The sequence below is a fragment of the Eubalaena glacialis genome, chromosome X (assembly GCF_028564815.1).
Source record: "Eubalaena glacialis isolate mEubGla1 chromosome X, mEubGla1.1.hap2.+ XY, whole genome shotgun sequence".
NCBI lineage: Eukaryota > Metazoa > Chordata > Mammalia > Artiodactyla > Balaenidae > Eubalaena > Eubalaena glacialis.
Window position 1 is genome coordinate 14,423,452 of NC_083736.1, and position 16,569 is coordinate 14,440,020.

Genomic DNA, 16,569 nt, shown 5'->3' on the forward strand with positions numbered 1-16,569 from the left:
TACTTTTCACAAGTGATCCTAACCATCTAGATCACGTAGTCATTTGTGATTTTGCTGGCGTAGGGTTTAGAATTGACCCTCCTGCTCCCACTGTCCTCTCCTGGTTTGTCTCCTGCTTCTGTGACTGCCTCTTCCTAAGCTTTTTATTTCAATTTCCCTCCTGCACCTGCCTCTTGCATGTTGGGGATCCCTGGGTCTAGTTCTCACTCTGTTACTATTTAGCTATATGGAGCCTGATGGCCACATCTCACCACCTGCCAGATGTCTTCACTCAAATGTCCCACTGTCACTTTTTTTGTTTTTTAATATTTATTTATTTGGCTGCACCAGGTCTTAGTTGCGGCACGTGGGATCTTTGTTGCCGCGTGCGGAATCTTCGTTGTGGCATGTGGGATCCTTTCTTTTTTTTTTTTTAATAATAGTTGCGGCATGCGAACTCCTGGTTGCGGCATGCATGTGGGATCTAGTTCTCCGACCGAGGATTGAAATGGGCCCCCTGAATTGGGAGCGCGGAGTCTCAGCCACTGGACCACCAGGGAAGTCCCCCCACTGTCACTTTAAACACGTCTTTTCCCACAAAAGCAGTTCTCACCCTCCCGCCCTCGACTCCACGCCCCTGGCACGTGGGCCAGCACACGGCTCGCTGTTTCTGACGCCCCTCTCATCCCGTCTGCCCATCGGCTACCGAGTAGTAGTCATATCACTTTCTAAATACCTCTCTCAATTGTCCGTTTCTCTGCACTTCCTCAGTTCATGCTGCCCTCTGTCACCTAATCTCATCTGTCAGCCTCTGACTCTTTCTTCCTGCTTCCCCCACTGGCCTCTTCAAATCCGTTATCCTCGTCTTGGACAAAAATCACCTTAAAAAACACGATGTGATCCTCCTGCTCCCGGCAGGTCACCCGCGGCCCTCGGGGCGCTGGTGTCGGGCCCCTGCGCACCCCCGTAGCCACAGCAGGCCCCGCAGAGCTGCCCAGTGTTTCCCACACGGTCAGTGTTCTCTGCGTGGGAACCTTACTCTGCAGCCTCGGTCTTGCCTTCCGGGTTTTCTCCTTTGTCTCAATTCATCTAGGCTTTTTCTCCATTGATAACACGAAGTGTGAGAACTTTCTAATATTTCTTGTACGTGTGAGGTTTCCGTTTTTTCATTCTTAAAAAGCAGTTCATTGCTCGTCCACTCATTTATCCGTGAGGATCAGCTGGAGGGATGGGCGTCTGATCTTTCTTGGTTTTCCATCCCAGAGGCAGCCAGTGTGGTCTGTTTGTTTTGTATTATCCTGGGAATGTTTTATGCGTATATGAGCAAATACAAGTATTCTTATATATCTAATATATGCAGTATACCTTTACCTGGCTTTAGGGAGACTGGTTTGGGAAATGAAATATCCTTCCAGCCAGATCCCACTAAAAAATATCTTTTATTTTAAACCAAACACACTTACTTTTTTTTTTTTCACACTTACTTTTTAAACCCAAAACATACGTGCTGTGATTTTTTTTTTTTTCTCTTTATGGAAGGATGAACTTAACAGTCTTTTGGGGGCAAATTCTCAGTACTTGCTGCTCTTCTTATTTCAAAGACAAAATAATGACAAACAGAATTTATAGAACTTTATCACCGTGCCATTCTAATTGGGGGTTTGGCTATGTTTTCGGTGAAAGTTTTCTGATGAACAGGTATAGGAGGAGATGTTAGACATTGGTAGCCAGCCACCATATAAATATAAAAGTCTGCAACTTGAAAAACATGTATTTAACTTAGTTGTCTCCTTTTTCCCCTCATTCTCACTCAATCTCAATTTCTTGCCATGCCCCCCTACCCTGCCCCATAGGTACTTATGGCCAGAGACAGGTATTGTCTGCTCCTTTGGTCCTTTTGGTGTGGTTCTAAATAGCAAAGACCGTGTCATGGGTGGTGAAAGAAATGAATACCCCCACGCTCTGTTGGAGTGGTGGTGGCATAAATCCGGAGAGAATTGATAGTCGCCACAAGTGAATTGTTCATTCTAAGAGTTTTGATGGGAACAGGGAGAAACAGTCTTTCTGGGAGGCTGACACCACACTGAGAGAACTTTCTGTGGTGGGAAAGCTATTTTATAGGTAGACTGGACCAGCATGCCAGGAGGACAAGGAGAGTAGAAACTAGAGATTATTGTGGCGAAGGATTGGGGTGGGATGGAGTGAGGTGGCTGAGAGTTGAGTCATAAGGGAGCTGGTGCTCCGAGTTTGGAGCAGAAAGAAGCAGGAAGCAAGTAGGGCACACCAGGTCCTGTCCCAGCCTCTCTGGTTCCCTTCCCTAATGCTCAGCCCAGGGAGATGACCTAGGAGGTAGCCAGCCCGTGGCGGCTCTTTCAGGGTCCGGGACGTCCCTAGCAAGGCATCATTTGGCCTGTGTGTGGGTTGGTTTTTTTTTTTTTCAGTAGGGCCTCAGGCCTTTCCCCCTTACTTTGGAATCTTTCCCCTCGCCCCTTTTCTGCGAGCTCTGACTTTGCCCCCTGTGAAGCTCCCCGCGTCTCCTCCAGCACCGGGCCACTTCCACTAGTCCTCAGGTTGCAGGCCGACCACGTGCCGTTCTCCCGAGTGGCTGGAGCCCAGACACCACCTAGTGATGATCTCCCTCCTCACTAGGCGGCAGCCAAAGCGCTCCAAGATTTTGGTTGCTTGTTTCAGATTCTGCAGTAAACACCACGCTGTTATTTTATTGGATCATGGGCTGTGAGCTTTCAAATACTCTTGTTCTTCAGAGCAATTAAAAATTTTTAAAAAATGTAAAAAATTCAAAAGATACAAAAGGGTACAGAGAGAGACGTATCCTTCCCACTCTTTCTCCCAGCCATCCAGTTCCCCATCCCAAGGCACTTGACATGACCCATTTCTTTTGTATCATTAGAGGATTATTTTATGCATATACAAGTGAATATAGGTATTCTTATATGTAATTATATATAATATATGCAAAATATATAGTTCCACTTTTTTACATGTGTGGTAGCATACTATACATCTGTTGTGCACTTTGCATTTTTTTACTTATCAATAAGCTTTAGTAACAGTCTGTAAGAGTACATAGAGTATGTCCTCATCTTTTTGGTTTTTTCGAATGCATAGTATTTCCTTGTGTACATCTGCCAGAAATCATGTAACCAGTCCCCTCTGATCAATAGCTAGAACTTGCAATCACAGTGTTTGTATATATGTAGGAATAGTTCCTAGAAATGGAATAATTGGGTGAAATGGCTACACATTTTAAATTTTTGGTAGAGATTTTCAAATTGGAGGCGGTGCCCATTTACACACTTACTAACAATGTATGAAAGTGTGTATTTTCTCATACCCATGCAAACGCAGTGTGCTAAGAAACTTAGGGATCTTGGCCAATCTGATAGGTGAAAAATGAAATCTTGGTGTAGTTTTAATTAGCACTTATTTTGTGTGGTCGAGAGGAGGTCCTGGGCCCCTGATGCCCTTGGAGGAGGTTAGGGACCCCACTTCCTTTTGGTTCTGGAGTGCCCCAGGCCCACTGGCACTGACTTCTTGTTTCTACCTTTATGGCAGTAAAGTTGAATTAGTTTATGGCTAGAGATTAGGGCTGGGAAAATTTTCTGTTTTAAGGATGGTAAATGTCAACACAGTGTGTGTGTGTGTGTGTGTGTGTGTGTGTGTGTACCTCTCAGCATTGCTCAGACAACTAAATTCTCTTCCTCTGACTGAAATGGAAGGGTGAGGGGAAAGGGGGGAGGAGGAGGAGGAAAGGAGGGACAGCAGGGAGGGAGGGAGAGGGTATATGTGTGTTTGCCTTTGTGTGTAACAGGAATCACTGGTTTGATAAAATTTATCGGAATGCACGTGACTTGTTCTCGGTTTGACATCTTGTTTTACCAGATTCACTCCCTATTTGATTTGAAACCCTAGATGGAGTTTGGTCATCTCCTAAGGGGTGAAAGGTTGATGTGTTCTACTTCCCCGAATCTACCTAGAACACACAGATATCCCAGTGGTCACTGTTATTACCACAAAGAGGTCCTATTTTTCATAGCATCCAGCCTCTTTTTCCTACTTATTTCCTTCGTCTACTTATAATTCTTATTCAGATTTTCTATCCCTTATTTTTGAAACGTTTTATTGAATGATACTGAAATTTACTTTTCTCAGCCTAAATCTTTTGTAGCTGTCGCTTATGGTATATTCCTCAGGTGCTCCCCATGTACCCACACTTCTTAATGATTAAAGTGATGGCAGTCACCTGGTTTCTTCGCTGGGAGACACTTCTACGTGAAAGGCAAAAACGTTCTGTGTTCTGAGATGAGAATAGTAAAGAGATACTGGATCATTGAAAGAAATGTGACTCTAGGATATAAGAGGAGGGTGCCTGGGATAGAGATTGAAGGATGTTTATGGGACAAAGATATTGATTCAGTAAATATCATGCCTGATTGGGGTGCCGCCTTAAGGCTTTTCAGAATCCATGCTTAGAGGTGGTGGGGAACGTAAGAATGGTAGGCTGGTACACATTAGGATTCTAGCATCCATGTGGTTAGACAGGTTGGTTAGATGAAAGCAAATAAGCACATTTTATTTGTGGGGTCAGTGTTGCTTTTCCACCCCAGCTGTGAGCATTTCATTAAAGGCTTATGGTGTCCAGAACTTTCCTGCTAGTAGCTAGGGCCCACACTGATTTGGTAGACAGGGTGCCTCTGAATTAGCCTCTTGGATATAGCTGAAAACACGCAGTTAAACTCCTGGTGTCAGAGAGTACTTTGTAAAACTGGAAAGGAGTGTCGTGTTTGTTTCCTAGGACCCTTTGGTCTCAGTAGATAGTGTGGTGTGAACAGGAAAGGCTCCCTTACAGGGGCACCATTTTACCCCTAAACGCATCAGTATCCCCCGATCTCAGGGCAGCAGGCGGTGTCATGCTCCCGATCATCTGTCCCAGCAAGAGGCACTACCGACAGAGAGCTTCTCTGGGCCCCGTGCTGTGCCGGCCTCTTCACTAGTCTGTGCCCTTTCGTCCTCCCAGCAGTCTTGATTGCAGGGTAGACTGCCTGCCAGATTGTGTCCTCGACTCATCCATTGGGAAGTACTTACTAAGTGGCCTCTATGGGTCAGCTGCCATGCCAGCGTGCCCTGAGGATGACAAACATGGTCCCTGCTGTCGAGGAGCAGTCGAGCGGGGGAGATGGATGGGAATCACATGATCCTGCCTCTGCGTGTATAATGGAAAACTGACAATTGCCCTGAAGGCAAGAGAGCAGTTGGATAGCATATAACAGAGAAATTGGCCCTGGGGCTGGAAAGTGAAGGGAGGCTTCCCTGAAGAAGTGATGCTGGACTGAGCTGTGAAGGAGGACTCGGAGTTCACCAGGCAGGGAGGGATGGTGCTGGGAGGTGAGGAGAGGGGTGTCTCACGCCCCAGGAAAAGTCTGGACAAAGGGCATGCTTCACTGTTGACACCAGAATCTACTCTGACTAGCTGAAGCAAATAGGGATTTATAATAAGGGGTGTGGAGAGCCTGCCAACTCTTTGGAAGGACTGAGATTCAGACTGTGTTCTGAGATTGCAGGAACAATTCCCAAACCCCACAGCAGAACTGGTGACTAAGGGAGCCTCGCCTCTGCCGTGAGCAGAGCTGTGGAATGGGGTGACTGCTGCCCTAGCTTTCGCCCTGGTGCTCCACCTGCATGACCAAGGCTGGCAAAGTGAACGCTCTGTTCCCTGCCTCTTTCACCCCGCGACTCGGTTCTTCATCTGTCTTCCGTGGGCGTGTTTAGTGGAACCTGACTCCAGTGTGGCATTCTAGCAGCAGAGGTGTTCAGAAGGTGTAGTTTTTACGTAGCCGTTGTCTGCAGTGCAGGGCGTTATGCTAAGAGGGGGTGGAGCCCATGTCTAGCGAGCCCTTGTGCCATGTGTAGTATGGAGTACTGGAAGAGGGCTGGTGTGGCTGGAGCCTGGAGTCGTGGGGATGTGAGGCCGGAGAGGTAGGTGGGGAACTATTGGCTCAGAAGTGAAGTAAGTGACCCAGGTCTCATGGTGAGTAAGTGACCATCCCAGATTTGAACCCAAACCTGTCTGCCTCCAGAACCTGCACTCTTGTTGCACCTCCAGTCTGTAGCCTCACTCTCTAAAGCCTTCCATGGATTCAGCCTGAGTTCTTGGTGCATCTGTTTCCCAGCTGACCTCAGGCTGCCTTGAGTGTTAAGGGGAGGACAGTGGGGAAGAGACAGGCAGCCTTGACCTCATCAGCAAGGATGGGGCTGGCACGTTAGTGTAATAGCACCGGAAGCCCGCAGCCTCATCCAAGGCTCCTCTTACTGCTGATTTCTTGCTTTCTCCTGCTCTTCCCCTCTAAGCAGAGAGCAAAATCCTGACAATCGTAAAGGAAAAATGCCCTTCTGAGCAGGAGATCTTGGCTCCTGGTGGAAGAATTGGAGACAGTGATTACTCATAAGCATTTCTTCTGTTAATCAAAGTAGTGTTAGTGCCACATACTAAAATAACAGCGCAGTGATTGAATATCTGTATTGTATGGCTCTCTACAGGATTCTTTCCTGATGCGAAAACATGCCAGATGCTTATAAGCAAAAGCTATGTGAGAAATAAGATGGTGCTCTGTCTGTATGATTTAATAGTTCACTGGCCAAAATCTACAACTAAACTAGGTAATGGAGGGGGAAGTGGAAGTATAGGATATTTGTGTCCTCAACTCAGATCCTCAATCTGCAGAATTGCGACAGTATTTTAGGCATTACAGTGACGTTCTTAAAAGGAAATGGTACGTGGCTAAAGGATGGATGGATGGTTAAGAGGGGGGAACCACAGAGCTCGCTGAGTGAGTACACACTCTGGACTCCGTTCATGTTCTGGCTCTACCATTTACTAGGTGCGTGGTCTCGGTAAGTCACTTCCCTTCCCTAATCCTCAGTTTCCTGTTCTGCAAAATGGGACTAATGGGACCTACTTTGCAGGGTTGTTGTAAAGATGAAAGTAGATCCTGTGTATTAGGTGCTTACAGTGTCTGGCACGTAACGAATACATGTTATCTGACATTCTCTGATGTCTGTGGTGATCATCTAAAAAATTTAGTTTATCATAATAAGCAGCAACTGTGCATTGCTCATTAGACTCAGAGATTCCTATAGTCTGGGCTTCAGCCTTCTAAGCTGTTGAGATTAGATCCCTAAGTAAGCTTGGCAGTATGTGATTAAAGGCATCTTTGTGAATTTATTTCCATGAAGAAACTGATAAAGTTGAATTGCTTTGTTAGGATTTAATTGTAACTAACTTTGCTACAGGTAAAAACAGAAGTTATTTATTGCAACTTCCAGCGAATCTATAATATTTTAAAATAAAAAGAAAAAAAAAGTTTTCTTCCCCCTCTGATTTCATAGGTAAGGGAGAGGGCCCAGCCTTTACACTGTTGGGTGACAGTTGTTTGGTAAGTGCATCTAAACTTCAGCTCCAGTCATGATAGGAGGGCTCAGGTTAACCGTTCTGTCTATGAGTCAGAATTGGCAGCTTGTCCCATCATTTGTTTATTTGTTCACTCATTTGCCAAACATCTTTTGAGTGTTTCCCATGTGATAGGCACTTTTCTAGGCTCTGGGGTATAGCTGTTATCAGAATAGACAAAATTTCCTGTCCTCATGGGCCTTACGTTAGAATGAGAGCGAGGTGGGAAACAGTATAAATGAGGCTATAGAGTATGATACGGAACAGTCGAATGTGAAAAACAAAATCACAGAGCTCCACCTCCTTCTTTAGCTCCTTTCTTCATTCCTCATTTCCCAGTTTTTCCCAGTTTTACCACAGCCCTCTTTTCTCTTTACTCTGTACTTCCTCCCTGAGAATCTCCTATCAAACTCATATTAACCAAGCATAGAAAGACGGCTGTAAAGATGCATCCACATGCTGTCCCTGAAGATAGTCTTCGTGAGCAATCAAATTAGAAAGCTGTTTGGGCTCAGAGCGGTCTCAGGTCATTAGGTGGTCAGATTACAAAAGGAAGATGGCTTCATGCTTCGTCTTCAATGCAGGAGTGGCTGTGCTGTTGGCGCTAGGCAGGTGTGCCTTTCCTTTGGGCCTCGCTTGAAGGGTAGGTTGGTTAGAGTAACAGCCGCTCTAACAAATACGCCCCGCATTTTAATGACTTCCCACAGCAGGTCTGCTTCTCACTCATCTCACAGATTGGCAGGCAGCTTTCCCCCACATGGTGATTCAGGCGACAGGGCTGCTTCTGTCCTGTGGCTGTGCCACCCCTTCTCAGTGGGCTGATGGGGACAAGCATAGAGGAGGACCATGGGGTGCTAGCCCTGCCTGGCAGTGGTGCAGGTCACTTGCGCTCCCACTGCACTGGCTAGAACTCAGTTGCATGGCTGTGGCTAATTGCAGGAAGGGCTGGAAAATGTCATTACTGGCTGGGCAGCCACTCGGTGACACCCGTACACACCAGGCATGTAGGGCGTGAGTGGTCAGAGGACAACCACCATAACCCCACATAGAAGCACGGCTATCATTTGCTTCCCTGACTCTTCTTTTTTCTCTGCCCCGTGACGGATCAATCCCCGGATCTTTCTGTAGGCAGCTTAATTGTCACGTGGGCTATGGTCTAGTCTTACCAGCCTGTGAGCCAGTCTTCCCCTTTAGGGTGGTTGAGTCTTCTCATATCTTTGCTCATGAGATCATGCTTTGATCAGTGGTCGCAGTATGGTGTTCTTACTTCCAAAAGGTCGTTGGCAGGGGAGGTGTCCTCACAGAGTCACTGTGGGCTTGCTAGGAGGTTTTGCTCCCCCAGACGGTTTGTTTGCTAAGGCACCAAAAGGACGTTGTTCTAACAAAGATCATCGCACCCTCAGGTGAAATGGCTGGACTCTAAGGCAGCATTGACAGGAGGCCTCCAGGGTGGGGTTATATTCTAAACAGAAATGTTCTGTGGTTGAAACAGTACACACCCCCTTCTTAAGTTCTCCCTGACAATGCCTCCTTGCAATTCATACTTTTCAACTATGTTTGATTTTAAGATACTTCAGGGGTAAATGTCACCTTTTGGGATTTTATTAATAGTATTACTTTTTAATGAGTCTTTTGAAGTCTCTTTCATTATAAACAGCCTGTATTCCCCAGAGATAACAAGTTGCAGTGCCAGATATTTGCATTTCACTTGAAACAAAACCAAGGGTTTGAATGTTTTAAATATAAGCAAATCTAATTCTCCTGTGTCTAGAGGAACTGTATAATGAACCATATGTATGAGGCTTAAGCACACAGATGCAGAAGATTCTCTCTCTGTCTCTCTTTTTCTCTCTCTCTCTCCCTCCTTTTATATTTTCTTAAAAACGCTGGTAGAGCTCAAAATTGGCACCAAGTAGCAAAAATCTCCACCCAGCCAACCAAACCACTAGAGCTGGAGTGGAACTGGGGCGCCTCTTGGGTGCACACGGCGGTGGGGCTCTCCCTGGTTCCGGCTTCTCCTCGGAAGCCCAAGGCTCCATCGTTCCCCCGCCCCCGTTTCTCAGTGCCTCCAGTCTTTGCAATTAGACATTCTCTCTTAGGTGACTGATTTCAGGTCTTTGATTGTTATGATTGCCTTTTGGGTTCATTTCGAGGAGATGGCCCCCTAGCTGCTGCCAGAGAGGTCCCAAGCCGCTGGAATGGGCCTTCATGTGGGGGGGGGCCCTATGGCTTTTTTCTCTTACTCCCCTCATGGCCCTCCCTACCTCTGGGCCACCGTGACCTCTGGCCGGGGTTGCCGATATGGCCTTAATTGGTCTTCCGACCTTTAGTCTTCCCTTCCATTCTCCTCACTGAAGTGATCTTTCTGCAGCTCAAATCTGATTATTTCATTGGCCTGTGTCATACTTTTCTGTGGCTCCCGATTGTCTTCTAGATACAGTTTAAAGCCCTTAACCTGGTGCACCTGAACCTTCATGGTCTGGACCAGGGGTCCCCAACCCTTGAGCTGTGGACCGGTACCGGTCCGAGGCCTGTTAGGAACCGGGCCGCACAGCAGGAGGTGAGCAGTGGGCGAGGGAGTGAAGCTTCATCTGCTGCGCCCCGTCGCTCCCCATCGCTCGCATTGCCGCCTGAACCATCCTCTCCCCGCCCCACCCCCCAGTCCGTGGAAAAATTGTCTTCCACGAAACTGGTCCCTGTGCCAAAAAGGTTGAGGACCACTGGTCTGGACTGTCTTGAGGCAACTCCACTCGCATCACCTCTGCACTGGCAGCCCATTCTATCTGTATGTAGCTCAACCAAGCTACTTTCAGGAGATGGCTATTTTCTGGCATTTTAAGGTGTCTTTGCAAATGCTGTTCCTTTTGCTTGCCTTGCCCTGCATGTTTTGTAGCATTGCTTCTCAGACTTGAGTGTGCTTTGCATCATCTAGAGGGCTTGTTAAATCGCAGATGCCTGAGCCTCACTCCCAGACTTGATGATTCACTAGGTGTAGGGTAGGGCCTGGGCTTCTGTATTTCTGACAAGTCCCCAGGTGATGCGGATGCGGGCGGTCGGTGGACCAACTCCCAGCCGCGGAGCTCCGGAGTTCCCTATCTCACCACAGCTCACACCTCACTGTTTTGCGATTGCCCATCTTTCTCCCTCACTGGACTCTAGGCTTCCTGGGAAAAAGAATGTGTTTGACCATCAGAGTATCCCTAGTGTCTAGTGTGTGGGATGTTGGTGATGTTGAATAAGTGTCTGTGAATGAATGAATGAATGAATGAGCAGGTCAGTGTTTCTGCAGCAAAGTTCACATCGTTTGGCTTCTTGTAGTATAGATCAGCTTTCTTTTGGAATATTTCGGCTTCAGGGAATGTGGAATGTGATCCGCCCCTTCCACCTGTCTCTGAAATCACTCACTTAATGAATAAGGAACTTGAAACTTCTCCATAGAGATCAGACCATGGGACCGACAGGGACGTCTGTTGATAGATCTCAAACTTTAAAATATGAAATGGGGACTTCCCTGGTGGTGCAGTCGATAAGACTCTGCTCTCCCAGTGCAGGGGGCCTGGGTTCGATCCCTGGTCAGGGAACTGGATCCCACATGCATGCCGCAACTAAGGAGCCCGCCTGCCGCAACTAAGACCTGGTGCAACCAAATAAATAAATATTAAGAAAAAATCAAGTTGTTCTTTAAAAAAAATAAAATAAAATATGAAATGGACTCATAGGCTTTCTTTCATTACATGCAGCATAGAGTAGTGTTTTTGCATCTCTTTCAACATAAGACATACCCCTGAAGTTGTTAGAGCCCGTCAATAAGTGGCTCCCACCCGACTTTTATAGTGTCTGTGCTGAGCCTGCTAGGGGCTGTGTGCAGAATGAAGGCTTAGATGATATGGTTCTTGCCCTCCAGGTCGAAACCTGAATGAAGATATTTAACAGCACTTTAAATGTTCAAACTGTGTGATACTTAGCATACTTATAATAAGGATTCATATTTTCTAAGATGCTCAAATCACTTGGTTTATCAAACCAATTCAAAACATGCAGTGAGAAGCAAGGGGAAAGAGATGGGGGTAGGTTAACATGTTTCGTGCAGGCTGGTAGAAGGGCCACACCAGGTACAGGTTGCCTGGTGTTCACATGCCCTCTCTCATTGTTGGAAGGCACTTTTTTTTTAAAAATTTTATTTATTTTTGGCTGCGTTGGGTCTTTGTTGCTGCGCGCGGGCTTTCTCTAGTTGCGGCGAGTGGGGGCTAGTCTTTGTTGTGGTGCGCGGGCTTCTCACTGCGGTGGCTTCTCTTGTTGCGTGCAGAGCATGGGCTCTAGGCGCTCGGGCTTCAGTAGTTGTGGCTCGTGGGCTCAGTAGTTGTGGCTCGCGGGCTCTAGAGCGCAGGCTCAGTGGTTGCGGAACACGGGCTTAGTTGCTCCGCGGCATGTGGGATCTTCCCGGGCCAGGGCTCAAAAATGCGTCCCCTGCATTGGCAGGTGGATTCTTAACCACTGCGGCACCAGGTATGTCCTGGCACTTTTGGTTTTAAGGAGCAAGAACTCTCCTTGTCAGCTTAAGTTTTCTTGAGAAGGAGGAAGGGGTTGGGGTTCTCATGGGAATCCAAGAAATGAGAGACGAGGATTGGCCCTGTGGTCCCCAGGAATGGGAGTTCTTGGTTATTCACGTTTGTTCTGCCATGAACAGACTTGGCCCTAGTTGAGTTTGCTTCACTGTCCACATATCTTTTGGCTGCCAGCAGCCACCCTGGCCCCGGACTCTTTCTAGTACTTCCGTTCCTCACAGGTCCTGCTTGTGCTCAGTTCTTGCTCCCTTGTGACTTCAAGTCCCAGGTGGCCTTTGCTTGACACCACCGCCCTGCTATGCATCTGCTCAGGGTCTGCTTTCTCTGCTTGGTGATCTTTCTACTTTTCATCCACATCCCCAAGAATGAGCATCTGGGCCAGCTTGTTCTCGCTAGAGAAAAGCTTTCTATGCCAGAGCATCCCAGAGGCCAGCAACTGTGAGCCCACCCACACTTACTTGGACTCAGCTGGGGGAGACCGGGCATGAGGTGGGCCATGCTGTGCACATGTGGTTCCAGACCCATCTTCTTAGCCAAGCTGGGGGTTGGGGGCAGGTAGCGCCTCTGCAGTGGCTGTGGGCCTGGCAGGTACGTCAGAGAGTCCTTCGGGGCCGTGGGACTTGAGGATGGGTAGGATTTGAGTGGGCTGGGATCAGAGGAAGGGTGGTCTGGGGAGAAGACGCAAACCTGACCCATGAGGAGAGAGCATGTGGGCTATCAGAAGCCTGCTATGAGTGACCAAGGAGGAGGCTGGATTACAAGGGCCCTAAAAGCCAGGTGGAGGAGGGGGATTTGTTTTATTGGGCAATAGGTCATCCTGAAAGCTTTTAAGCAGAGGAATCAGTCACTTTCTCCTGTCCATTCCTGATTCCTGCTGTCAGATTAGACTTGAGACCTGCTAAGAGACCACTGATGCCACTTAGGGGTCAAGTAATGTGGGAGAGGAAATAGGGTGAGCAGATGGTTATGGGATGACACTACCAACAACGACTGGGTGTGGCAGCTTCGGTTCCAGGTGGGAAGGAGAGTGCATTTTAGGGGAGTAGAAGCTTCCATGTCAGCGCCAGGGAATGCAGCAGGCAATACCTAGCATGGAGATTCTGGCAACAGATTAAAAAAAAAGTGGGCACTTATTTTGCTGACTGCAGGGGTTCAGTGAAGGATATGGGCATGTCCCTTAAGCTCTCTGAGCCTCGGTTTCCTCATCTGGGAAAAGGATACTAATACCTGCTGTGTCTACCTCTCAAATGTTTGAGGTGTGCTCAGGTGAGATAGGGGTGTATGAAATGCTTTGTAAATTTCAAAACACTCTATGAATTTAAGGCATTAACTACTGGATAGTGACTTTCAGGGCATTTAAAAACGGTTTGATTTAGATTTAGTGGAAACTCATCTAGTATGCAAACTTCAAAGATGGCATCTCAAGGTCATATCACAGCTCAAACTTTTTACAGAGTTGTTTCTTCTCTGAATGGCATCAGAGGAGAGCCAAGTGTTCCTGGGAAGAGTTACTTCCAGAATGTGGTGTGTGTTTGTTGGGGAGGTTGAGGTAGGGGGCGGAGATGGTCTGCTGTCTTTTCTGGGGATAGTGAGTAGAATACCCTCCTAATGATTAATTCCTTGGTAGTGTGTTCATTCAGAAGCAGGCACCTTGATGGGTATTAGTAGTAATACCTCTCCCCTTCTTTCCTAGTCTCCTTTTGTCTTAAAGGCTCACCCTCCTTGTGTTCACCTTTTAGTTCCATGAAGGTGGCCCTTGGCAAGTAGCACCTTAGCCTTAGGGTAGATGGGAGGGATGCAACAAAGCCCTGTGCTGCTCCTTCCAGAATCACCATTTTTGCTTCTTTCCCCATTGCTTAGCAGAGCTGTTTTCTCCTGCACTACTACTCTGGTTCTCTGTATCCTTAAATTCTCAAATTTGGCTTGCATGCCCCCTAGTGGCAGGTCGGATGCACCCCTTGTTACCCTGTTTGTTGTGGTACCATGACAACCCATCTTTGCACTCAGCTCTATTACTAAGTAGAACCCCTAGTTCACAAATGTGGAAGGAGAGGTTTGGTGATCCTGACTTGCCACTCAAGTAGGACCTGGGGACGTGGGACTTGATTCGGAGCTTTTGATTCCCAGATTTATACAACGGGAATGCCTCAGAAAAAAAGATGGTGTGGTTATAGCTGTTCTAGATTTTAAAAAAAAATAGTTTAAAAAGAATCTAGATTATCTTACTGTCTACTCAACTAATTTGAAAGGATCAAAATGTGGTGAATATTTGAAGAAAAGAACGATTGTATTTTTTCCCCCTTCATCACATTGGAAAATCTTTCGTCACTCACCCAAGCGTTCAATATTTCATGCTCAGTCCTGTTAACAACTTTGGGAAATACAAAAGAAAGGTATAAAGGATGATGTCTGACCTTCAGAAGTTTACATTCCCATTAAATTCTACTCACAAGGTGTTTAAATTCATTCCCTTGAGGAAAAAAATAATTACAATGCTTGGGTTTAATATTTCTGCCTCATTTCACAAAAGACAGATTCTGTGAGCATCTGCTTATTGATTTCTTTTTAAAGTCCTTTTCAGTGGAGAGAGAACTGCAGGATAACAACAGTAGTTACCCAGACGAACCCTGGAGGATAACGGAAGAGCAGCGAGAGTATTATGTCAACCAGTTCCGGTCCCTTCAGCCTGATCCGAGTTCCTTCATTTCAGGTAACAAAGTCTGGCGAGTGAGAACACGGGTCCCAGCTCACTGTCTCACATAAATAACAGCGCCCATCTTGAGAAATAGTCCACACAAAATGAGTACAACAACCTTCTATGATTTCAGTTTGTTTTTCTCTGAGGTTGAATGTCTCATCAACTATAAACCATGCAGAAAAACACTTGGCAATGATATTGGGAAAGTTATGTTTCCGTTTCAAAGGGGGGTTAGATGGGAATTTGGAGCATCGTGGTTCAGATCCTGTGCCTTATTAGCTGGAGCAGTTCCTGAAATGAGTGTCGCACCTTTAATTGCATACTCATTATGTTGGTGTTACAGCAAGGACATAGTGTAGCCTCCCAAAGAGTTGCTGTCACAGGTCTCCTTATGTTATATACACCTTAGAGTTCAAGTTCATGTTCGTTTTCTTTGGCTGCAGTCTTTCTCCTTTGGTTTTTCTGAGAGAAAATATGGGAGGAAAATTGGCCAGCATTTTTATGTCCACATGTTAGTTCTTCTGGGTTATCTTCAGAAATACATATTCCTATTGAGTTCTCATGCAAAATTCAAGCTGAGAGGAACTGATTTAATTCCCACGTGCCTACATTTCACCCGGCTGAAGACTAGACAGTGAAATAGTAGAGTCTGGAAGACAAATTCATAAAACTTTCTTTTTATACTTCAATTGTGAAGAATAACAATATGTCCTTGATAATTGTAACCTGACATATCGCAGTGTGGACTAAGATTAATTTTCTCTCGTGAAATAAGGTGCGTAGTTGAAATATACCTGTATAAACACAGATATCATTTTCTGGTTGGTGGCAATGGCTTTATTTGAAGGCAGAATATTGTAGATACAAAAAATTAACGTTGACAACATGATTTAAAAAAAGGCAGAAACCCAGATTGCATTTATTGACCACTTGCTAACTTTACCCACTGCTTAAGTGAGTTTCTTCACAATGTATGCAGATATTTAGCCAAATACAAATAGGTAGCTGTTAGGAATGTTTTTATTTTCTTTTAACCTTTTCATTTTGCAGAATTTCAGATACAGACACAGCTCAAGTGGCTAGTATAACAAACTCCTATGTACCTATCACTCAGCTCTCACAATTTGGTTTTATTTATACTCTCTCTGAGCCTAGGTGGTTTTGAAGCAATTACCAGACTATTTCATTTGAAAATATTTCAGAATGTATCTGTAAAGATAAGGCCTCTTTTAAAAACATAACCGCAACTCATTAGCACATTAAAAAAAAAACCCCACAAATTACTTAATATCAAGTCTTGTTCAGATTTCCCCAATTGTCTCACAAATGCCTTTTTAAAAAGTTTAGTTTGATCGAGGTCAGGAGAGGTTCATACACTGCAATTAGTTGATGTCCCTTTTTAGAAAGCATCTTTATTTAGATGTAATTTACATACTCTAAATTCACCCAATTAAAATGTACAATTCAATGTTTTTAGTGTAGTATAGTCACAATCTAGATTTAGAGCACCTCCCCCCAATAAACCACCTACTTATTAGCATTTATTCCCCATTCCTGCTCTCCCCAGCCCCCAGCCCTAGGTTACCATTAAACTACTTTCTCTCTCTATAGAGTTGCCTGTTCTGGGCTGTTCATATAAATGAAATTGTATAATAAGTGTTTTTTGGTGTCTGACCTCTTTCACTTAGCATAATGTTTTTAAGGTTCATCCATGTTGCTGTATGTACCAGAGCTTCATTCCTTTTTATGGCTGAATATCATTCCATTGTATGGATAGACCACATTTTATTTATCTGTTCATCAGTTGATTGACTTTTGAGTTGTTTTGGCTGTTAAGAATAATGCTGCTGTGAACATTT

The 16,569-nt window shown here is 45.7% G+C and overlaps 1 protein-coding gene across 5 annotated transcripts in view; it reads left to right on the forward strand.

Moving 5' to 3' along the window:
- The window catches only part of REPS2 (RALBP1 associated Eps domain containing 2), a 232,560-nt gene that overhangs the window by 99,975 nt on the left and 116,016 nt on the right, over positions 1-16,569 (forward strand). For all 5 annotated transcript variants that reach the window (XM_061178368.1, XM_061178371.1, XM_061178370.1 and 2 more), the window contains exon 6: positions 14,584-14,722. In XM_061178368.1, the coding sequence (XP_061034351.1) occupies positions 14,584-14,722 (139 nt within the window). The remainder of the gene's footprint in view (positions 1-14,583; positions 14,723-16,569) is intronic.